This window comes from Taudactylus pleione, unplaced genomic scaffold (genome assembly GCF_031769625.1).
Source record: "Taudactylus pleione unplaced genomic scaffold, aTauple2 ptg001314l, whole genome shotgun sequence".
NCBI lineage: Eukaryota > Metazoa > Chordata > Amphibia > Anura > Myobatrachidae > Taudactylus > Taudactylus pleione.
The window spans coordinates 3,535,120-3,559,491 of record NW_028285714.1 but is presented as its reverse complement, the minus strand read 5'-3'; the positions used below and the strand labels follow the sequence as shown (position 1 = coordinate 3,559,491).

The 24,372-nt window shown below is 43.9% G+C and overlaps 1 protein-coding gene across 1 annotated transcript in view; it reads left to right on the top strand.

The window, feature by feature from the left end:
• The window catches only part of CHAT (choline O-acetyltransferase), a 103,683-nt gene that overhangs the window by 73,837 nt on the left and 5,474 nt on the right, over positions 1-24,372 (top strand). Inside the window, exons 11-13 of the mRNA XM_088463040.1 lie at positions 1,710-1,851; positions 4,835-4,897; positions 15,542-15,679. Of these exons, the coding sequence (XP_088319166.1) occupies positions 1,710-1,851; positions 4,835-4,897; positions 15,542-15,679 (343 nt within the window). The remainder of the gene's footprint in view (positions 1-1,709; positions 1,852-4,834; positions 4,898-15,541; positions 15,680-24,372) is intronic.

The window sequence follows — 24,372 nt, the reverse complement described above, 5'->3', positions numbered from 1 at the left end:
ATCAAACTACCGGATCACCGATTACACTAGGGAAGTGGGCAGGATCAGAGAGGCTAGTGTACTCTCCATCGAGTCTGGGTGTACTCACTGAAATTCAAATGTACATTCAGGCTTTAGCTTCCCCCCATATGGTTAAAGATTGCTACTGACAATGTGACCTTGCTGTGATGGGGATAATCTGTGATTTAACGTTCTCTCAGTCATTCATGTAACTTCTATTGCAGCTCTGTGGTGTTTACAATACTCACTATGCCCCAAATCTCTGTGTAGCTTACAGGAAATCATATAGTGCCAGCTCATCCACTCACAACAGGGTAACATGATAGGTAAAACAGATACCATTCTTCAATATAACCTAGCATTTATATAAATCATTTTTAGTGTGGTGTTTTTTGATCTATATGATTCTCATTTATTGTGAGCCCAAATGCAAAGCGTAAAAAAAATTGATGATAATGATGACATTTTAAAAGATAGAATAAATATATATAACTATAAACTTCCTAATGGCTGATCCCCCTTTTATGATAGGCAAATGTGTGGCATTTATAAATTGGTCAAATTTTATTTAGACAATAAATTAAATTAGTTTTAGGGGTAATCACTTAAATATAAATGGTGGCAAAGTACGGGTAGGAAACAAAACAAATTCATTCACAAATTCATGCACACCACAAACCCACTCACTGGTGTTCAATTCCTCTTCCAAGTGTACACTATGGATCCATCCAGGCAGAAGGTGTCATCAAACCTGGCAGGGCGGTGTCATACTTTATGAGGACAGTGCATCCATTAAAACTTTATCAACAGCAAATAAAAGTTGTTCTTTACCACCACAAAAACAAATGAGGAAAAAAATCTGGAACAAATAGGCCTCACACTCCTAATGGGGAGCTTTAATAACTTCACAAATCCCTCCCCATGACAACAAGACCAACCACTGGCCAGCAAACCTGTCACTCCCCTATACACATCCATTCAAATGGGGACAACCAACTGTGATGTCTTTGATCTCACTGTACTACAGCCTTGGGGTTTAACAATCTGCCAGATGATTGCCAGCCATACATCATCAAACTTATCCTCACCCTAAAATAAGTAATCATAAGTAATCAATACTATAGCCTTGTACGGTAAATGCTAAGGCATATGGCAAACACCACAAAGTTATGCCAGGCTGGGCTGGTATAACAGAGTCTCTCATTATGTGATGCCAGCCGCAGACTGGTCAATACAAGTTATAATTCTTTAGGAAAATCATCAGAAAATCACACAGGTACATACCAGGGAAAATTTGCTAACTATGTGCCTCCACCTTACACCATTGGGAAGTTTCATTTGTGGAACTCCAAGTTCCAGCATTCATACCAATGCCAGCCTGCCCAAAGCACCCTGGTTAATACCATGCATTATTTTGTTTGACATGCATTGTCACATATTACATGCATTGTACACATTGCCCTACATGTCACTATATTTTAATGTGTTGGCATATTATTTACGTTCAAATAATGTTTATAAGCTTCAGCAAAAAATATAGGGTTTTCAGATACAAGTGATATCTATACAGTATCTACCTTTACTGAATGCAACTGTTGCTATTGTTATAATAGAAAGATGTTGTCAGTGTGAGCAGATACAACTAAGGGGTGCTATGAGACACTTAGTTTCACAAAATACTTTATTTAAAAATATAATTTATTGTGTAGGTGCCACAAGAAGCTGGTCCCGACTTACGAGAGTGCCTCTATACGTCGATTTCGGATGGGCAGAGTAGACAACATAAGATCATCCACTGCTGAAGCATTAGTATTTGTAAAGGCTATGGTGGACGGGAAAAGCACAGTACCTGTAAGTCTATTTTCTATTTTTACTACCACAATTTTAAATCATATAATAATGGGATCATACCATTTGAACCTAATTAATTCCTTTGTAATAAAAGTGAACTACTATAATGCAAAAAAAAAAACATATTGAAGGTACTATAAAGAAAAAGTAGTTTGATAATTTTGTTGTCTTTCATATGTATTCAAAATGAAAAATGCTGCTCTTAGTAATGACCACCTATGTTAAAAAAAGAAAGTAAACAAAAAGTAAAAAAGTGAATGAAAACACAGCAACTATGTTATTTAATCATCATGCAGAGTTTTGACAGTAGCCTGAGAAGTCTGTATATTCCTGCTTGCCTCCTTTCCCCATTTTACATCATGACACTGTCATTATGGCATCATATCCTTACTTAAAGAATCGCATGAGGATTGGTTACTGACTCCCGTATGTGTACACTCATCTCCTGAACTACACTGTGCTGCTGTAATCACACCTATTATCTGATTAGCTGCAGATTCTATCCCTGTCTTCTTTAAAACTAGAAACAGTAGGACATACAGAAGCTAACTAATTAATGCAAAATGGTGCCATAACTCAGGGACATTAAATGAACCTGTGTGGTTGCCAATAGGGACTATGGTTAGTCACTTAAAACAATGAGTGACATAATGGGAGAGATGTACTAAGCTCTGGAAAGTGATAAATTGAAAAGTGATATAGTACCAGCCAGTCAGTTCCTAACTGTCATGTTACAGACTGTGTTTAAAAAATGACAGTCAGGAGCTGATTGGTTAACAGGTTATCACTCTCCAGTTTATCACTTAAAGCTTAGTACATCTCCCCCGCTTATCCAGTGATTTTAAAGCTATCGCAGCGCCCTGGCCGCTGACGCAAAGGAGAGGTTGCTGGCTGCTTCTCCACAATACCATGCTGGGATTATAATGTTAGGCAGTGGAGGTGTCACTACCAAATTGGATGTTGAGCACCCCCAGGGCTTGCACAGGCTCTGCTCAAACACTATTGATTGGTATTTAAAAAAATTTAAATAAGGCAAAAAATGGCTGACATCCTCATGTACCTGCTCCATAGCACTGCTTTTTGCTGCATAACAGAGCATCAGTCAATGGGTGCATGTAGCAGTGTAAAAGTGATTGGGAAAGGGGGTGAAGGGGTATTCTAGCCACAACCGTTCATAAATGCAAACATGCCCCCTTATAAAGCTATGGCACACCTCCCATGTCCTGGTTCGGGCTACAAATATTTTTGAAGGTATAGGTATATAACTCTACTGCTAAAAATATATATAAATAATAGAATATACATATTTGTTTCTGAATCGTCATGCTGCACCTTGTAGTCTTAGGGGTATAGTTTGATTTAACATTCTAATTGATGTTCTATTTAGCTCACCTCAAATCGAATCAAATCAAATGTATAAATCCCTCATCAAATACCACATTTACTAAAATTCGATTTTAGAAGCCTTTTCTAAATTGAATTCGATTTGGTATGATTTTGAACCGTGATTTCATGTTCGATTTTGCATGCCCATGTACAAATCGAACACCAAATCCCTCTTAAAATCGAACTTTAAATCCCCAAATGAATAGACCTGCTTCAAGCTTTCAATTTTAGCATGAGCAGGTCTGATTGACACAGATGCATGTACAGATCAGTGAGATCCGTGCTTGCAGCTGTCTGTAAAAATCTTCTAAAGTCTTTATTGGGGGGTCCCCACCTCTCCAGGCCTGGGCTTACTAGCGGTCAGGTGTAATGCTTTGGCCAGGGGAACCAGTGAAATGGTTTCACTGGTTGTGGCATTACACCCCCGCTAGAAAGAGTCTGGTGCTTGTTATGGTAAATACAGGGGCCCCTACTCATTTCGTCCCCCATATTTACACAACCAGGACTGGCTCTGAAAAGTCCGGGGCTGGTTGTGCTTTTAGAGGGAGACCCCACATAATTTTTTTTCATTTGAACACTTTTGAAGCTTTTTACACACAAATGCATACATCTCACTGATCTGTGCATGCATCTGTGTCAATCAGACCTGCTCATACTAAAATCGAAAGCATGAAGCATTCTATTCATTTGGGGATTTGAAGTTCGATTTCAAATCGAATATTAGTAAATAAGGGATTTGTGTGTTGGTCTATGTAAAAGTACCAATGTTTTTCCGATGTTCGATTTTGAGTAGGATTTGAGTGAAATTCTGTTTCATGTTCGATATGACATTCGATTATGCCTTTCTTTAGTAAATCTCCAAATGCAAAATCGAATGAAAATTGAATGAAAATCGAATGTCAAATCACGCTAAAAATCAAAATCCAACATTAGTAAATATACCCGTTAGTATCTAGTGAAGTGGCTTTTGATATCAATTTAAGAAAATAAAATGTAAAGAATATTTTTTTATCCTATGTAAAGTAAAACACTAACCATTATTTAATTAGAATGGATTACACTATACAGGGCCGGATTAAGAGCCACAATGGTCTGGGGCTGAAAGTGATCAATGTGAGCAGCGGAGAAGGTGTGACCAGTGCTGTATGGGTGTGGCCAGTGCCATGTGGACTTGTACACCTCTTACACTATCAGCCTCAATGGCTCCCTAAATATATAAAAATAGAATGACTGCATAATTTTGTGAGGAAAATAGAAATACAATTTTAATACGTATAATTTATGGCTGAAAGTGTGATCAGTTGTCATAATAACCTTGTTTCTATGTAGACTTCTGGGGCTGTAGTCCCATGAGCCCCATTGTTGACCTGGCCCTGGGACTGTATCCGTCCCACAAAGATAAAAACAGTTGTATAATATTTATTATTATGATTTTATGACTATAAGTAGTTTAAAAAAAAATAAAAATAAAACATTTCTTAAATTCACAAAGGCTTCCAAGGGAAAGGCATCATATATCAAACTTTTTGTGGAATATTGCAGTAGGTTAAATCATGCTTCCTATACATTATTTCTATTTATTTTTTATTTTTTGCAGGATAATGAGAAAATGGAATATCTTAAAGATGCTATTGCAGCACAGACAAATTACACTATTCTGGTATGTAATAGTCACTAAACCCTTTTAAAATATACTCTGAATATGACGTGACCTAGAACAGGACCATCAATCATGATGAGTTTCTATCTTCTTGTTAAACTTCACAGAAATTGGATAGACATAAATAGTTTTATGCATTATTATAAGCCTTTGAATAGTTGCTAGTGACTTTCATTTTGCTTGACTGATGATAATAACCACTTAACTGACTAATTGTTTTTCCAAAAATCGCTCAGAAGTTTTTGTTTTTTTTAATGGTTGAATTAGGTCAAGAACAGCTCTTTAAAACATATACAACACAATTGTATTATAACACAATTGTATTATATATATTTTAGAAACCATATAACGCAGAAAAATGGTAATTTTTTTTCCAATGCATGAACTAGAACTTTAAATAATTTAAAACTATTGAGAACATATAGAAAACAGTAATTTAACAATGAAACCACAAAATTTTGTTTCGGTGTGAGGATTTTCAACTGTGTCTGCAGATTTATTTACCACTAATTTTTCTTAGATCAAGAAACTATGCATTTTCTGGCTGGATTGTCTGTTTTTTTCTATAGGAGGGATAAACTCTGGGAAATGTCTCTCTGTGAGCCAGAAGGGGTTTGGGCTGGTTCCTGGTCAAGCACATTTTCCTGTGCAGCCTCTGCTTTGTAGTGATGCTCAATCAGCAACTCAGCCAGCTCCAATCTAAATTGTAGTTGGGTTTTCCCACCACCTTTTTTTATACAGGATGAAAGCGTTCAAAATTAATTGGCCCAATATGTGGATAAATATTTTTATATATAATTTTTTACCCTTTTTGTAGCTTATGATATAGTGTTCAATGTGTTGGTCTGTCCAGTCTACACCACCCATTGTCAATTTATAGTCACCAGCAGCCCGTGGTTTGACTGTGGTTGTATGGGTTCTTTCAAAAAGTTCCATGTTGTGGATTGTAGACAAGACACAGATGTTCTTTTTGTCTTTCGACTTCAGCAAACAAATTAGCATATAAGGGACAGTTGTACATGTCATCCTCAGGGTCTCACAGGTGTCTATCTACTGGATCGGCAATAAATCAGCCAATTGAAGGGATGTGTAGAAATTGTACATTATGAGGAATATCCCTTATTGGGTTTCATCAGTGTCATGACTATTTGTGCATGCAATGGCAATTCTCTGTATTCTGTACAGAGTACAGTCCATTTGCCTGTATGTACAATGCTGGACTACATATACTGTAGCCTGATTTTGTTTCAAACAACATGTCAATTTTTATTCGAAACCTGGATCCTTTTGTTGGTATATTTTTGCTTCAAGCCCCAGTCTGCCTTTGTATAGAAAAAGACTTAAACTGATGGAGATATCTCGCTCTGGAGTCAGTATTTCTATGACACGCTTGGTCAAATATAAATAAACATGCCATATTTTCAAGATGGGAATGGGTTGGGCATCTACTCCAGCCTGATTATTTGCAAAATGTAGGTATCTTTTTGAAAAGATAAACCATCTGTGGGACATCACCAATGAAAAAAAACGGCATTGCCAGGGCATTTCTCTTTGATCAGTACCACTCCAGCAGAGGTTTTTGTATCAAGCTGTGTATCACTAGCAGGGGGATGAATACCAGTATTTCGATATCTGTTGCTGGGACCTAATCATTGTTCCTCAAAAACTGGCATGGAATTGCACCATGTATGTTCTGTTCAGTATATCGATTTGTCTCTGCAGTAACTAATTGGACCAAGTGGTGGTTAAAGAACAACTTGAAGTAGCTCAGAGCTCAGAATTCTACCTTCATCTCCTGTCATTGTTATCTGCCAAAGGCCAGGACCCTGGTATCGGGTCTGGTAGTGTCACTTAGGGCCTGATTCAGAGGTGCACACAATTCAAATGCAATGCCAATGTTCATATAGTTGACCCATTATTTTCAACTGTTCATGCACAAAAAGTTCTTTACCCCTACGATGGATGCGTTGCACAGAGTGTATGATCAATGATTCTATTGTGATTGGGAGAGACTGTATTATAAATGGCGTGCAAAATGATGGGCATTCCTGGGTTTTGACAGGGAGGTGGCTTGAACTGAATGGAAAAAAAAAATATGTCTCATGAGCATGTTATAGGAGTGTCATGGGCATGTCAGCTAAAGTGGCTGTGTTCTCAGATACACAGCTGCAGCCACATACGCCATGTTCAGATGGAGAAACTGCACCTGCCTTAGTGCTGGTGCAAGTGTCGTCAGCGCATGCAATGGTTCACAGATAGCAGTGTATCAAGAATCACCGGCATTGTTATACAGAGATGCTGAAAGTGGATGTTTTGGTGCTTGCTCATTCAGATGCAGGCTACTACACAAGGGGAAGGCTGAAACTAGCACTTGCATATTATTGCAGTTACCACTCCTGCAACGAATGCAAGAGCGGATGCAGCAGAATTTACCTCTGAATCAGACCCTTAGTGCCCATTTCTGCCCTCCAGCTGGCCACCTGTAGCAATTCCAAATTTCTAAGTCACTTATCTGAAATGTGGCTGGCATTCTCCTCTCAGCAATTCCTGCCATTCTGGACCATGGCCGTTGACATCTTGGACAATGTCACATGATCCATTCTGCAAACCAGCCTTCAGCAACTCTGGTCACATGTTCCATCAGGATTGGGTATGAAATCCCGGCGGCTGAATAGTTGTCTGGTGAAATGTCAACACCGGAAGCCCGAATAAGCAGAATGCCATTGGGTAAGGTTAGTAAGCTAACCCTGCACTCCCCCCCTAACCCTAACCCTCCATTAGGGGTGCATAACTCTAAAACTCCCGAGGTGGTGCCTAACCCTAAGTCCCCCTGGGGGTGTCTAAACCTGACCACCCCTTCCCGCACCCTAAACCTAACCCTCTCGGGGGGCGTCTAACCCTAACTCCCCCTTCCCCTAGCCTAACCCTAACCCTCCCTGTTAGGTGCCTAACCCTAAGTCCCCCAAGGGTGCCTAAACCTAACCCTACCCCCTGCAGCTAAGGCTAACCCTGTCCCCGCTTACCTTCGTTCCAGAAGCCATCTGTCGGGATTCCGTCATTGGGCTAAAGATAGGCGTCGGGATTTAGATGCTTATCTTTAGTCCTAAGTTGGAATTTCGATGCTGGGATTCCATCAGACGGCTTCCCGGGTGTCGGTATTCTGACTACATCCCATTTCATCAGTATATCAGTGCCTAGGGCACTATTTAAACCGGGAAGTCCTGGCATTACATTGCTAGCACAACTTTTGTTTATAGAGGATCTAGTATACTGGCTCCTGGTTCTGTATTGCTTCCAGCATTCTGTTCCAGTATATTCCAACAACTTGCTCCAGTATTGCTTCATGGCTTTCTGTTCCAGTACATTCCGACAGCCTGCTTTAGTTGTGCTTAAAGCACCCAGTTCCACTGAGCTTGCTTCAGATGTGCTTCCAGCAACCAGTTCCTATATATTCCTGCAGCCTGCCTTAGCACCCAGTCCCAGTATTTTCCTGTAGACTGCTTCAGTTCTGTTTCCAGTACCCAGTTCCTATATATTCCTGCAACCTGTTCCAGTTGTACTCCAGCACCCAGCTCCAGGCAGTGTTTGAGCTATCAGAGGTGAGACTGAGCTCTTACTGCCTCATCTTTCATCTTTCCCTGTATTTCCAGGGAGTGCTGCAATTTTGGTGAGTTTTGCGTATAAAAACGATTAAAATACTATAAAGAAGATATTTATAAGTTATATCTCCTTTGTATTATTCTAATAATTTTTATAGTCAAAACTCTGCAGTCTGACAGGGAGTATGACAGAGGAGACCGTGCCTGATAAAGACAGCAGCTGCAGCTCACAGATTGTGCCCCTTTAAGTGTGCTTTGAAGCAGCCAATAAAACACACAGAAAGAGAGCTAATGGAGGCAAGCCTTACTATGAAGGGGCGTGCCTTCAGCTCTGATGGACACCTCTGACGATCAAGTGACCAGTCCAGGAAGTACTCGGGCATTGGAAATATTGGGGGTAGAGCCCTTGTGACTGATTGCATCATATGTGAGCAACTATGTAAGGGATCGGTATGATTTACTGCATGGTCGGCGGTTCAAATCCCGAGAGAGAAACCCCGGTTGAGGTGAAGATCCCGACTGCACTACAGGTAAGTACAAACTAACCTAACCTCTAACCCCCCTATCCCTCCCTTAGGGGTGCCTAATTCTAACCTCCCCCCCAAGTGGGCAAACCCCCCTCTAATGGCCAAAATCTAACCCCCCTTCCCCGCTGCCTAAACCTAAGTATCCCAAGGGGTGCCTAACCTTAACCCTCCCTTCCCCTAGCCTAAACCTAACCCTTCCCCCCAGGTGCCCCTAACCTAAATCTCCTCCCCCGCGGCTGTCCGCGCCCCGGCTTACCTTTGACTGGGAAGCCGGGCGTCAGTCTCCCGGCATAGGTAAAATGACAGGCGTCGGTATACCAACGCCTGTTATTTAACCCTTGCCGGTATTAGACAGTCGAGATTCCGTCCGTCGGCTTCCCGACTGCTTCCCGACCAAAAGTGTGATTTTTTTTTTGTATTGCAGTTGGCCATAAAGCCTTTGTGCTGACAAGTACCAAAATGGAACATCTTTTACAGCATATACTCACAGTTTACATTTATTTATTTTTTATTTATTAACAGTTTCTTATATATCGCTGCATATTCCATTGCGCTTTACAATTGTAATGTTTACATGGGAAATTAAATATAATGTGGTGAAAAAAATAATACAAAATGAAAATCCTCCTTAATCCTTGTTTTATATTGACATGAAGCTTCAATAAACTGTATAGTAGTATCCTGGGTTTAAGAACTTTCGTGCACTACAACCATCCTTCTTGTTTTTCAATGACAGATGTGGAACTTTGTTGAGGCATCAGTTGCGATATCTCATTCATGGCAAGTTTGTGCGCTATTTTATATGCCTCTTTCAGCACTGCTATAGTAGATAGCTGTTAGATGACTGACTGTAGCTCATCAGTTACTTAACACAAGTAGCATCAGCCTAGTACTGTATCTCAGTACGCTGCCATGGAAAGGAAAAGCATTGTTTACCAGATTACCTTATTATGGAAGAAAACCAAACAGTATCTCTATTCCTGATATATACATGTTGGTGTGTCAGTCACACACCACCATGCCACTTTCAAAGTTAGAATTATGCTGCCTGTTGTACTTGTCTAGCTACTTTAAACTTATGTGTTTATATCAGAGCCGGCCCTAGGCTTAGGCATTATAAGCAAATGCCTAGGGGCGACTCTGCATGCTAGGGGCATTTCAGGGCTGAGAGCTCTGCGGGCCTCCAGCTGCCTCTGCCTGTCTGTCCTCCTCCCCCCGCCACCTCCGCCTGCCGCTAGCTAGCCGTTGCTCCCAGACCCAGTCCCACCTACCCAGATCTGGGCCCGCCGGGTGCCAGCGCAGCTACCCATGTGACTCTTTCACCAAGGCTCAGCTCGCTGCCGTGATCGGAGCACTCCGATCGGGCAGCGCAGCAGATTGCTAGGCCGGTCATGTGACCAGGATCCGCATCCGCCTGGCCCTTAGTCTACAGAAGCTAAGATGGCCACATCTCCCATGGGCCTTTGCGGAGCAGAGCTGTGAGTATCAACTCATGGCTCCGCCTCCGCCTTCATCTTGTCCCAACCACAGACAGCCATTGCAAATAACGCAGGCTGCTGCCCACAGCGCAAGTAAGAAGACTCACTCCCTCCTCCTAAGGGCTGCTCACAGTTCTCAGCTGCACTTTAGGCTAGTCATTGCTCTGTAATGACATTGTAGTCCTTCCCATCCCCAGCACTAGGCACGACCCCTTCCTGCTTCTATACACATCTGCCTACCTCACTTCTACTCCTCCCATGCTCAGGTTACCCCCTCCTTCCTCTCTGTCAGTCCTGAGACTGTCCCTCTACTACTCTTCTCCATGTTCCACCTCTGCAGCTGCTCGAGTCGTCACCAGAGAAACAGTGAAAGGGTATGTCACTATGTTGTAATGTTATAGGGAAGGGTTAGTGCAGTAATAAAGGTATGTAGTGTGAAAGGCAGTGTACTGATGCTGTGTGAGGAGATAGTGAGTGTAGTGATGCAGTGTGGGGAATTAGTATAGTGATGTGTGGGGAGTGATAGTGTGAGGATGTAGTTTGGGGAGGCAGTGTAGTGTGGGGAGGCAGTGTAGTGATGTAGTGTGGGGAGACAGTGAGTGTAGTTTTGTAATGTGATGTAATGCAGTGTGGGGAGGTAGTATAGTGATGTAGTATGGGAAGGCAGTGAGTGTATTGATGTTATGTGATGCAGTGTGAGGAGGTATTATAGTGATGTAGTATGGGGAGCAGTAGTGCAGTTATGTATTGTGATGATGTAGTGGTGGAAGAGGTAGTGATGTAGTATAGGGAGGTATTACGTGATATAGTGTAGTGATGCAGTATGTGGCGGTAGTGTAGTCATGTAGTACAGTGATGTAGTGTAGTATAGAGATGTAGTGTAAGGAAGTGGTAGTGTAATTATGTAGCATGGGGAGGTAGCGTAGTCATGTAGTATAAAGGTGTAGTGTAGTGATAGGCAGAGATAGTGCAGTTATGTAGAGTCAGGTTGTAGTGTAGTAATGTAGTTTGGGGAGGTAGTGCAGTTATATAGTGTCGGTTTGTAGTGTGGGGAAGTAGCATTGTCATATACAGCAGTGTAGGGACGTAGAATAGTGATATAGTATAGGGATGTAGTGGAGTGATTTACTGCAGGGATGTAGTGTGGGGAGGTTGCGTAGTGATATATTAGGCAGCAATGTAGTGCAGTGATATAGTGTGGGGAGGTAGTGTAGTGATATAGTATATATAGTATATGGAAGGTATTGCAGAGATGTAGGACCTTATTCAGAGGCGGCCGTACGGTCTACGACCGGACGGCCGCCTCGATGTTTGGCCAGTGCGCATGCGCACGAGGGAGCCGGCTCACTCGTGCGCATGCGTGAGACCCGCTACCACCGACAGCGCCGGTCGTAGCGGGTCTCTTTCCAAAGGGGGCGAGCTGTCGATGTTGACTGACAGCTCGCCCCGTTTGGAAGGCGGGCCGGGGGGGTGGCAGCCCAAACGGAGGCATTCCCATGGGAACTCCTACTGTTTGGGGGAGGCCCCACTGACATCACAAGTGATGTCAGTGGAGAGCTTCCGGCTCTGACAGAGCCAGAAGCTCTCCGGGGCTTACGACAAGTGAGACCCTACCCTAGGGTCTCGTCGTAAGCCCCAATGGTCGCGATGGTCTCTGACCATCGCGACCATCACCCGAGCGGTCATTAGAGCTGTGGGTGTAAACCCACAGCCTAACGACCGAAACAGAGGCGGCCGGTCAGGATGCAAGTGGCCACCCAGTTTCTGAGTGACCGCTTGCATCCTCCGACCGCCTCTGAATGAGGGCCGTAGTGTGGAGAGGTAGTGCGGTGATATAGTGTGGGGAGGTAGCGGAGTGATATAGTATATAGAGTATATGGAAGGTAGTGCAGAGATATAGGAGTCTAGTTACTAAGCAGTGTTGTGAGCCAGAGTGAAAAGTGGTAAGTCTGTGATAAGGTGCCAGCCAATCAGCTTCCAACTGTCATTTCACAGGCTGTGTTTGAAAAATGACAGTTGGGAGCTGATTGGCTGGCACCTTATCACTTTTCACTCTGTCTCCTAACACTGCTTAGTAACTAGACCCCATAGTGTGGTAATGATAGTGTGGAGATGTAGTACAGTGATATGAGGGAATGTAGTGCATGGATGTAGTGCCGTGATATAGTGCAGGGATGTAGTGAAGTGATATAGTGTGGGGAGGTAGCGTAGTGAAATTGTATATAGAGTAAATGGAAGGTAGTGCAGAGATGTAGTGTGGAGATGTAGTACAGTGATATGAGGGAATGTAGTGTGGGGAGGTTGCGTAGTGATATAGCGCAGGGATGTAGTGCAGTGATATAGTGTGGGGAGGTAGCGTAGTGACATAGTATATAGAGTAAATGGAAGGTAGTGCAGAGATGTAGTGTGGAGAAGTAGTGCAGTGATATAATAGTGTGGGGAGGTAGTGTTGCTGATTATACCTCCTGCGGGAGCACACAATAGGCCCTTCCTAAATTTCAGCTCCAGGCCCATGTGGACCTTAATCTGGCACTGGTGTACCCGAGTCCTTGTCTGTGCAGGCATGTGGTTACCTGTATGTGCACCTGTCTGTGGCTGTTTTGTTAATCCTTTGTATTGTATTTTGGGGACATATTGACAGATTTATATTTGGGATTCCAGTAAGAGAGCATTGTTTCAGCTACACCAGACATGTCAAACTCGTGGGCCGCATGCGGCTCCTATTGCATATTTTTGTGGCCCGCTTTAGCTATACTAGTGAAAGTGCAATGACTTCCGGCTGCCACTGGACTGAAGGAGGGGACCATACAGAGATATATAAGGGGGAATAACACAGCTTTTTATTTTCTTGCGGCACACACACTCTTAGACCTTGAATATTTGGCCCGGTTGGGATTTTGAGTTTGACATGCCTGATCTACACCTTTCTGTTCACTACTACCCCCTTCTAACCAAGCCGTTCTCCACTAGCCTCTACCTTAATCCCTTCCGGTACCCCATTTCATACGATCCATTTGTCCCTCCCCGTATCCACCTCTGCTCCTACTGATTCTGCTCCTTCTCCTAGTTGCCAGCAATCCTGCCACAACCCCCCAAATCCAGTTTCCCTTCAATTGTGCACTTTTTGGAATGTTAGATCTGTCTTTAAGAATCTTGCCTCCATTCAAAAGTTTTTTTTACCTCAAATTTCCTAAAGTTATTTTTTCCACACCCCTCCAGTTAATGACCACACCTACTTAATGGCTCATCATTCAGTGGGCCCCTTTTGTTGCATTTTCCTGGTGGGCCCTTCACGCCCCAGTCCGACACTATATGTATGTGTGTGTGTGCGTATATATATATATATATATTTGCCGAATCCAGCAGTGACAGACCGAGGGCGGGGGCCATTCGGAAGCATAGCCCTCGCTAACAATGCCGCCCGTCTGGCCTGCATGTAGGTCCTACGTTCGATGTTGCGCAGGAGTGCGCATCGTCAGCGACATAGCTGTTACACACTAGACAATGTGCCCAATATGTCGTCCGATCTGACCGGGTTGGATGTCATATTGTCTAGTATGTACCCGGCATAAGATTGGTGGTGGGATTATCTACTAGGCGGCACCAGACAAAATTTTTCCTAGGGTACCAAATTGGCTAGGGCTGGCTCTGGTTTATATGATGCATTCATTTACTTGAAAAGTGTAGATATACAAATGAATGTGTTCACTTAAATTAGTGTTAGTGTAAATCAGGGGTTTTCAAGTCATGTCCTCAAGTACCCCAACAGGTCATGTTTTCAGGATTACTTTAATTTTCCACAGGTTATTTCAGTGGTGCCAGGAAGTCTGACAGGGCCCTGAACAGGAGTATGTGGTTAAATATGTGTGGACCTGGCCACACCCCATTGCAAATACCACGGCTCTCTTTATATCCTGCAAGGTTCATGACCACGTACAGGGCATGGCTGCTTCCCCCTGGGAAGACTGACCCAAGATTATGACCAGGTTGTCCCACTGGCTTATCCTTATTTCCTGGCTAGTTGGTGCCTCATACACAGGTACTTCCATACCACCCTGTGATGTGTGAGTCAATCTGTCAATAATTATCCCACACGTTTCCACTTGCCTGTTGCTGTTACTTGAGGACTGGAGTTTGTTATTATTGATTACCAACATCTTATTTATATAGTATAAAGCATGAGTTACAGTGGTAAATATTGTATAACATTACCATGACAATTGAACTACTAGTACAAAGGACACCTGTGCTGATAAGAGTGTAAACTTCTGTTATACCTTTCCAATCTTCCACCAAATCCTCTAGTATTGTGCTATTTATTAAGCTCCACAAATATGTTATCTGACAAATCAGGCACTCCTGAGATTCTGTTCCAAATAATGTAATAAAATGTGCTGCCTTGTACTAGCTGCTCTTAGTTTCCCATCTGATGTGACATTGATAAATGTTGCAAAATGTCAATGTTATGAAAATGTAAATGTTATGTTGTAACACGACATTTCATTTAATCTGCTGGCCAATTTATCAATTGGGGTTACCTAACTGTGTAAATGCCATTATCTAAATCTTCATTGTCAGCAGCAGCTTCTCTACTGGCACTGTGTACCATCCTTGCATTCTGCTCTGCAGGGAGAATTTAGAGCTCTCACTGGCTGCCATATGAGAAAATGTGCATATATAAATGTAGTGGGGAATGAGTTAGCAGTAGTGACTGTAGGCAAAATGTGACTCAGAAAGGCAGCACAGTAAGAGCAATCTCCAACTTAATGAAATATAGAATGCAACACGGACTACAAAGTCAACTAAAAGGGGCTCATCCCAACACATTGGGGGTCTATTTACTAAGCCTTGCATGGAGATAAAGTAAACGGAGATAAGGCATCGGCCATTGGGAAATGTATGTAACTGATAATAGAGCAAATGCTCTCAGACGGGACATTGCCAGGTGATGTGATATACAATGTAATAAATATAGTTATTAAAAGAAGCCTTGTGTATAAATTATATTTTCCATTGCTTCCTCTATTCTGTTTTCCTCAGGCAATTACAGGGATGGCAATAGATAACCATTTACTAGCTCTGAGGGAGTTAGCACGGGAACACTGCGATGAGATGCCAGAACTGTTTACTGATGAAACGTACTTGGCTAGCAATCAGTTCATCCTCTCTACTAGCCAGGTAAATGTTTTTGTTTGTTTTTTTAACTTTATGTCTTATATATATATGTTTACTGTATTATTGTTACAAATAAAAATAACAGAAAAACAAACATCACAAAACAAACAATACAAAAAAGTACTGTAAAGCTGAATACACACCTAAATGACGGTGCGATCCAACGATGCAATGTAACGATACACTCTACATGATGCGGCATACGTCAGAACAATGTATTGTTACATGTTGACAGTAACAAAGCCGCGTCGGCAGTGGAATTGTCCCATCTGATTTGCAGCACAGCAGATAGGAGGATTCAATGAATGACAGCTGGGAACATGGATTGGGCATATACACTATACAATATTTTGATCTGATCCGCTCCATAACGATATCTCATATTATAGATCATATAGTGTGTGGGCCACGCAGCACGGGTAGGGAATTCCCTACAGCGGAGGTTCCACACTCCGACATTACAGTCCACGTTTTAAGGATATCCATGCTTGAGCACAGGTGACTTACTTAGCACCTGAGTCAATTTGATTTGCCCATCTGGGCTCAAGCATGGATATCCTTAAAACCTGTACTGTAATGGTGGAGTTTGGGTACCTCTGCCATAGGGGGAACGGTGTCAGAAAAAAAAATGTCTATGGCTGCCAGCCTGTTGTGGTGCACTAAGGTGAAATGCTGAAGAAAGAAAAACACAACACACACAAACCTAAGTTAAACAAAATATATTTGAAATAATAACTCCCCTACACAGAAATCTCATTCAATAATTTATTGCTCATCTAACTGGAATATGGGGGGAGTCCTCCTCTTTGGTCCATGTAGACGTTCATAGGATAAAAATAAAAAAGCTCTGGCATCCTGTACCCAATCCATGCCAAGGTCTGAGCCCCCCACTATAATACATATACAGTAGGTGATGAACTATTAGTGTTTGATACACCATAAGTTTGTCTTAGGATTTTAGTGTATGTTATTAAAATTACATATTTATATACATAAAAATACTGAACATATTTTGCACAGTCATCTTAAGGATCTTGCGCCCACTTGGTATGCAAAGAAAGTTGGGGGCTGCCAACCTGGGGTTAAACCACTACCCTTTTTAGAAAAATTCTCTTACCAATCTAGAAATTACATTGGGTAGCGCCTCTCAATATATTTCTCATATAGTAATATCATATAATATCGTAATAATATTCAACAATAATACCAACACATATCAAGTAAAAGGCAACATTTAATTTACTAAAATGAGTCTGATAAAATTGTGATTACAGGGAAATGAAAGATAATGAAAGTGAGCTTAATAGATAAAGTATAAAATTCATAGGGGTTAATTTACTAAAGTGAGAGTTTTTAGAAGAGAGTTTTAAAAGTGATGTTGCCCATAGCAACCAATCAGATTCTACTTAACATTTAACTAGCACCTTCTAGAAGATAATAGCTAGAATCTGATTGGTTGCTATGGGCAACATCACTTTTAAAACTGGGCCCGATTCAGAGCCGGACGCTCTGACAGAGCGCTTGCTCTGAATCAGGGCCGGGCAATTTTTTTTTCAGAACTGCCTCCTGGCCCTCACATAGCTGTGACCACCCACAGCTATAGCGAGCGGCCATGATGATGATCGTGATGGTCAAGACCATCGCGACCATCGGGCTTGCGAAATGACCCTTGTGGTAGAGTCTCGTTGCCGCAAGCCCCAGAGAGCTTCCGGCTCTAACAGAGCCGAAAGCTCTCCCACTAACATCACTTGTGATGTCAGTGGGGCCGGCCCCAGACGGTAGGCGTTCCCATGGGAACGCCTCCATCTGGGCAGCCACAACCCCGGCCCGCCCACCAAAGGGGGCATGCTGTCACTCAACATCGACAGCACTCCCCCTTTGGTACGAGGCCCGGAGTGACGGAGTGCCCGTCGCTATCCGGGTCTCGCGCATGCGCACGACAGATTCGGCTCCATCGTGCGCATGCGCACTGGCCTACCATCAACCGGTTGCGAGCGCACAGCGCTTGCGACTGGGTCTGCATAAGGCCCTCTCTTCTAAAAACTCTCACTTTAGTAAATTTACCCCATATACTGTATTTCACAGTGCAGATATCTGGCATGTGCATACAATACCCCTCCAGTAGTGCGGATTATAAAGTAAAGTCTGTGTCCTGTGCCCCATTGGGTCCGCTGGTGGCGTGGACAAACCCCAATAAAGGTGGCTGGTATTACTGAAGCAGATGACGCTTATTTTTAATAGATGGAATTTATGCCAAGAATTGGATAAATGCAATAATTATGGCACCTGCTCTACAGCTCTGAGTGTTTATTTCCAACAGTGACTGGTTGTGTTGGTCCTTTAATAAGAGGCACATTTTCCACATTGGTGTGCAGTTATTCCCATTATCATTTCATGTTACTGCATTTATTTCTTAGGTTCCAGCTTATTTTGCTTTTCTCATTTACACATATATATCCTTTGTTGTATTCTATTGATATATTATATGTATTTCATAAATAAGCAATTATGTTAATCTACAACACATTAAGTAAACTTCACATTGAAAATGTAGATACTGCCAGCCAGAGCCAGATTTAGACCTCATAGGACCTTAGGCAAGATACCGGTTTTGGGGCCCCCCCTCCCTCAAACAATCATTAGCACTATATTTCATTCCTGACTCATGTCCATATACAGCACCCTGAAGAAAAGGTCCACCGCGGCCTTGAAACGCCGACTATGTATGTATAATACACTTGATTTTTGCTGCTTTTGCTAAGCTTTCCCAAGTTTGGCCCTGCTGATTGCCCTATCTATAGCTCTCATTGGTAGTCCATTCCATATCACACTGGGTGGGATGTACTAAAGCAGGGATGGGGAACCTCAGGCCCGAGGCCGTATAGGGCCCTCGGAATAATTTGGTCTGGCCCACTGAGCTTTTTTCTGCTAGCCTCATCTGGGTAGCAGAGTGACTATAATGGCACCCTGCAGCCAGAATCTATGCAACAGTGCTGCCTGGAGCGTCCTTAGGACACTTCAGATGGTCACAGCGCTGCTCTTACAGCTCCCCAGCGCATCCTCAGGATGTAATCAACAGCAATTGTGGCCTCGCCCCAGTGTGATGTCACGCGGACCAGGTGTGGCCTGCACCGGCCCACGAATAATGTTATATATATCAAAATGGCCCTCGGCAGAAAAAAGTTCCCCACCCCTGTACTAAAGGAAAAATGCTGTAAAAACCCAGTTTTCGGGGTTCTTACTGCATTTCCATATGTACTAAGCCCCGGCCTCCCTTTTATCGGTGCGGAGGGTAGCGCCAGAAAAACCTGCCGTTACCCTATAGAAGCCTATGGGCTTCTTACCGCACCCTGCACCCAATGCTTCGCCGCTGCCTTGCCACCCCGCCGTCGCCCAGCACTGGCCCCCACTCACCTGCTCTGCATGGTTGCTGTTCCATGCTCCTGCTGGGTCCTCCGTCTCCTCATTCTCCTAATCTTCTTCCAGGTGCAGGGAGGAGGAGGAGCCCGGGGATTCCTGCACAGGTCACCAACAGGAAGCTCCTGAGGCTTGGAGGGGAGCGGGGTCAAACGGAGACCCCCTCACCCGGCGACGGCTGCTTTGCAAAGGGCAGCTCTTATCGCAAGAGCAATCACTCACAGCACTCACAGCAATCACTCACTAAGTACACTGACCTCCATTCCAGCTCACTCATGCCTCCACCACATAGCCCTTCAAAGAACACACACTAACCCAGTTACTGCCCACCTCATAGCACCACATACTGGGGGAGATGTATGAACCTCCAAAGCATTATCAGCGCACGTCATGTGAGCTATTACCGCCTCTCCCCCATGAAGGGCCGGCCCGAGACAAATTTTTTAGGTAAGCAATAAAAAATGTTGCCGCCCCAAAGGGTACCAATGCACGGGCCGAATGCACGCACCCAGAAAAAAAATAAAGGAGCATGGTCTAGTCGGAAACATAATACACCCCCACCCCACATAATAATACACCCAACACCTCTCATGATACATCCCCACCATTACACATGACACATCCCCACCCACATAATACACAGCACACCCCTCAAATAACATTAATAAACCCCCACCCAACATTACACCCCCACCCTACATAATACACAGCACACCCCTGAAATAACAGTATACCACCATACCACATAATAAAACCCCACTCCACAGATCACATTAATATACCCCCACCCCACATAATACACCCCACACCTCTCAAATAATATTAATATCCCTCAAACCAACATGATACAGCACACCCCTCAAACAACATTAATAAACCACCACCACACATAATAATACACCCGACACATCGCAGATAATGATAATATACCCGGGCCACACCACATAATACACCCCCTCCCCTCAGATCACATTAATATGCCCAACACCCCACATAATACACAGCACATCCCTCAAGTAACATTATTAATCCCCCACCCCACATAATATACAGCATAGCCCTCAAATAACATTAATAAACCCCTATGCAACACAACACATCACCTCCCCACATAATACACAGCACATTCTTCAAATAAAAATATACCACACCTCTCAAATAACATTAACACATTTCCCCCTCCCCAGATACTTACCACCACGCCTGTAGAAGACTGTCACTAGTCTGGTGGTCTCGTCACATTGTGCAACTCCAGTGTAGGACAGAGTCAGACAGGAGGAGGAGCAGAGGCATGCTGTGACTCGGGAAGGAGATAGAAGTGGTGGGGTCTCGATGAGGGAAAGGAGTAGGAATACAACCTATTGGTGGCTAGTCCTGGGGGAAGGACCAGCCACCATGTAGCACAGTGCCAGCGGTGATAATGGCTCGGCTCTCTCTATGGCAGGGGGTGCCAGCTGTGCATCCCTGGAGCTGCCTGTAGCACGCATGGTGTGGGATTCAAGTAGCGCATATAACCTTTTCATATTTCTGCACAAGTTGATGAGCTATGGGGTGGCGCCCCCGTGTGTCCGCTCAACTTGAACAGCCCTGCTCATGACTAGCACAGGCAGCGCTGAAACACAAGCAGGCAGGCGGGTAGATGGGCGTGTGTACGGCGTGATGCCATCATACCACATTACATGCATACACATAGGATTCGGAGACACTGGCAGCGGAGCTGGAGAGTTCTCTCTATTCCAGTGTCTGTGGCCACGCCGCGTTCCCGGCAGCTATTCACGGCGCCCTCTGCCGGGTGGCGCTCTACGCACCTGCGTAGTCAGCGTAATGGGCGGGCCGGCCCTGCCCCATGTATTATTGGGGGGCTAAAAGACAGCAGCGCCAATAAGCTGGGCAACAATGCTTGCATGGCTGCAATTTCTAATTTGCAGGTGTGATAATATGCAAATGCTAGTTTCAGCCTTTCCCTTGGCTGGACATTAAAAGCACCTTGAAATGCCTACTTGCATTGTCAATAAACCATGCAAGTCCACTAGAGGACTCAAACATTCCACCATCGGCGCACCACTGCGATCACTATCAACACTTACGACGCCCTATGCCTGGAACAGTGGGTCTGATTCAGAGCCGGATGCTCTAACATCAGGGCCATCCTTCTTGTTTTTCAAAGCAGCCTCCTGGCCGCTCGCATAGCTGTGGGTGACAACCCACAGCTATAGCGAGCGGCCAGGAAGATGGTCGTGATGGTCAAGACCATCGCGACCATCGGGCTTGCAACGAGACCCTTGTGGTAGGGTCTCGTTGCCACAACCCCCCAGAGTGCATTTTGGCTCTAACAGAGCCGAAAGCACTCCCACTGACATCACTTGCGCTGTCAGTGGGGCCGGCCCCAGACTGTAGGCGAACGCCTCCGTCTGGGCAGCCACGCCCCTGGCCCGTCCACCAAACATCGACAGCACGCCCCCTTTATTACGAGACCCGGAGCGACGGTTTGCCCGTCGCTATCCGGGTCTCACGCATGCGCACTGGGCCACCATCGACCCGCTTGCGAGCGCTCGTGAGCGGGTCTGAATCAGGCCCAGTGTCTCCTTCTGAACTTTCTCTAGACATGGCCTTTGTGGCTGCATCTTTACATTTGAGAACGCAGCTGCGTTCACTGATACGACCATGACACTCCCATAACACACATGTATTATTCATCCAATGGGTTAAAATAGTGCTAAACTTGAAAAAGAAAATACAATTCTGCTATATGACGTTAATTATTGTAGAATTTAGCTAAAGTTTTCCAGAAATTTCACTTGTTAGTTGCATCACAGTGTACAGACAAAAGGTCACTAAATTATTGAAATGCAATGTCAGGTAGCGCAGTCCATATATAAGAGGCTGTGGAGGATGTAATGGACTGCAAGGCAATTGTTTATGTGCCTTAATAGAAGGTCATAACTTTAGTTTACATCTTTGAGTTTATCTCCCACTACCCAACCAGAAAATTCCGATTGGCTTATTTTGAAGAGAAAACACAGCCCCTGATTGGTTGTGTCACTGCACTTTTGAGACATGGTCTGGCCCCAAGAAAAAAGCCAAGAATATTTTATTTACAGTGACAGTTTAGAAGGAGGTACACCTTGGACCTCAGCATTCAGCAATATCTATAGGAAGGGAGAAAGTCTTATGGGGCCAGACCCAATGCAGAATAGCCTAGACATATTTGACAATGAGGGTGGGTGCCCTTTATTCCTTTCCACTCATCATGCCACTCATACCAGCAATGTGTGGTTTTTAAATCGGCTGCAAACTTGTAGCTTGGTTTCTCACCAAATCGCCAGCTTATTACATCCAGAGGTTTATAGCCCAAAACTGATGGAAAATCTCCTTAATCTGTGTCAATTTATAAATTGCTGCAAATCTGGATTCTGGCCAGGATTCAGAGATTTACGGAACTATGAATGATTGAAGATCTGCGCATGCACAAGAGTCCCATTGTGCAAGTGCAGATCAAGCCCTGCAATATCGCCCGCAGTGCCCTAAAAGCCGTAGCATGATTGACATGCTGCTAGCGTTTTGGGGCAGTAACAGGCAGCATTACAGAAAATGGGGTCGTGTTGGCCCCGTTTATTGGACAGTGGACGCAGCTTCACTGACCCCGGCTGCGTGATTTCACCGGACATCCTGAGTAACCTGAGGGTTACCCAGATGTCCCATGGTCATGCAGTTGATCCGATTGGCTGTGTCTTCGGATGTAACAGCGAATCACTGAAACCATCAGTGTGAGTCTTTTGACATAAGATGCCTCCTGCCATGGGTGTAACTACCATAGGTGCAAGGGGTACAGCTGCTTTGGGGCCCAGAGCTTCCTTGTCAAAGTTACATGTGTTATATACATTTTTCACCATCGGGAGGTACATAGGGGCCCTTTACTATGATACCTTCAAATACGTAGTTACGCCCCTGCCTCCTGCAGCTTTTGCAAGTTGTAGCACAACCGCTGCACTATTACGTCCATCTCTGATCTCTATTACATCCACCTAAGTTAACTTGAAAAAAATTTTCTCCAAAAACCGCTCCAAATTTTATATATATATATATATATATATATATATATATTTTTTTTTTTTTAAGATTGTTACTATAGATGTCATTGTCATGAATTAATCAAACTATCCATGTTCGGAACATTGTGACCATCGCGACTTTGATTTCCTCAGCAGTTGCTCCTATAAGCAGCTGCCAGGTACACACTGGGGGTTGGGTTAATTTACATTACCCCGGCTGCTGCTGCTACTCTCAGCAGCCCTGGTGGGGGGTTCCTGCCATGCTGACTATTTAGTAGTGATCACAGCATGGCAGTCACTGGGGGAGGATGCAGGGATGCAGTGGGGACGGGAGGTCCCTCTGCTAGTGGAGGATGCTGGAAGATTAGCGCTACTGACAGGTCACATTGTTTGTGTCCCTGTCAGGTAACGCACTGCCTGGGGTGGTCACAAACGATGCGACCACGCCAGGCAAGTGATAAAAGTTTATTGTTTTTCTTTATTTTATCCAGATGATCCTATTGCTTTTATGATTATCCAGATGATCCTTTTGCTTATAGGTCAAGCAATCATGTTAAAAGAGCAAATATCCCTCTTTTTTTCGACAATTACCTATCCAGGCTTCGCTACTAGGAGATGACTAGTGGGTCTGAGAAGACTTTATGAGTAGCTGCATCTTTTGCTGTGCCAGCGCCTTTATGCTAATACCGCAGCCGATTCCTTCAAAACTGAAATGCCCACTTGCAGTGTCTTGCACCTGTGGAAACTTGTCTCAGGGACTATTTCAGCAAGGATCGCTATTCTGCTTATATGCACGCAATGTCGTCAGCGGTGATATGTAAACATTTGTATTCACAATGCGATCTCAGCCTAACATAAGGACGCTCACTTCCCCTTACTCACATCCATATACTTTGGCAACATAGCGAAACAATCGGTAACATCGTGTAACATCGTATATGCACAGTTAAGGCAGGTCAGACCTCACTCAGGAATTTCTAATTTCAGACTATGCTATGAGGCCTCAGGCTGTGTATGGTATTGCAGTGACTAATTTATGCACGCCCCTGCAACACCGTCCCAACGCACTGACACACCTGCATTTGCCGACCACCCCCTCGTCACCACCCCCAAACGGTACTTGCTGTCAATCACTCTGCAATGGGTCTGCATACACACTATGCTCTCATTCCCAATCGAAGTGGCTATATCCCGCACGTGCACTGAGATGCATGCGCATGCGCAGAT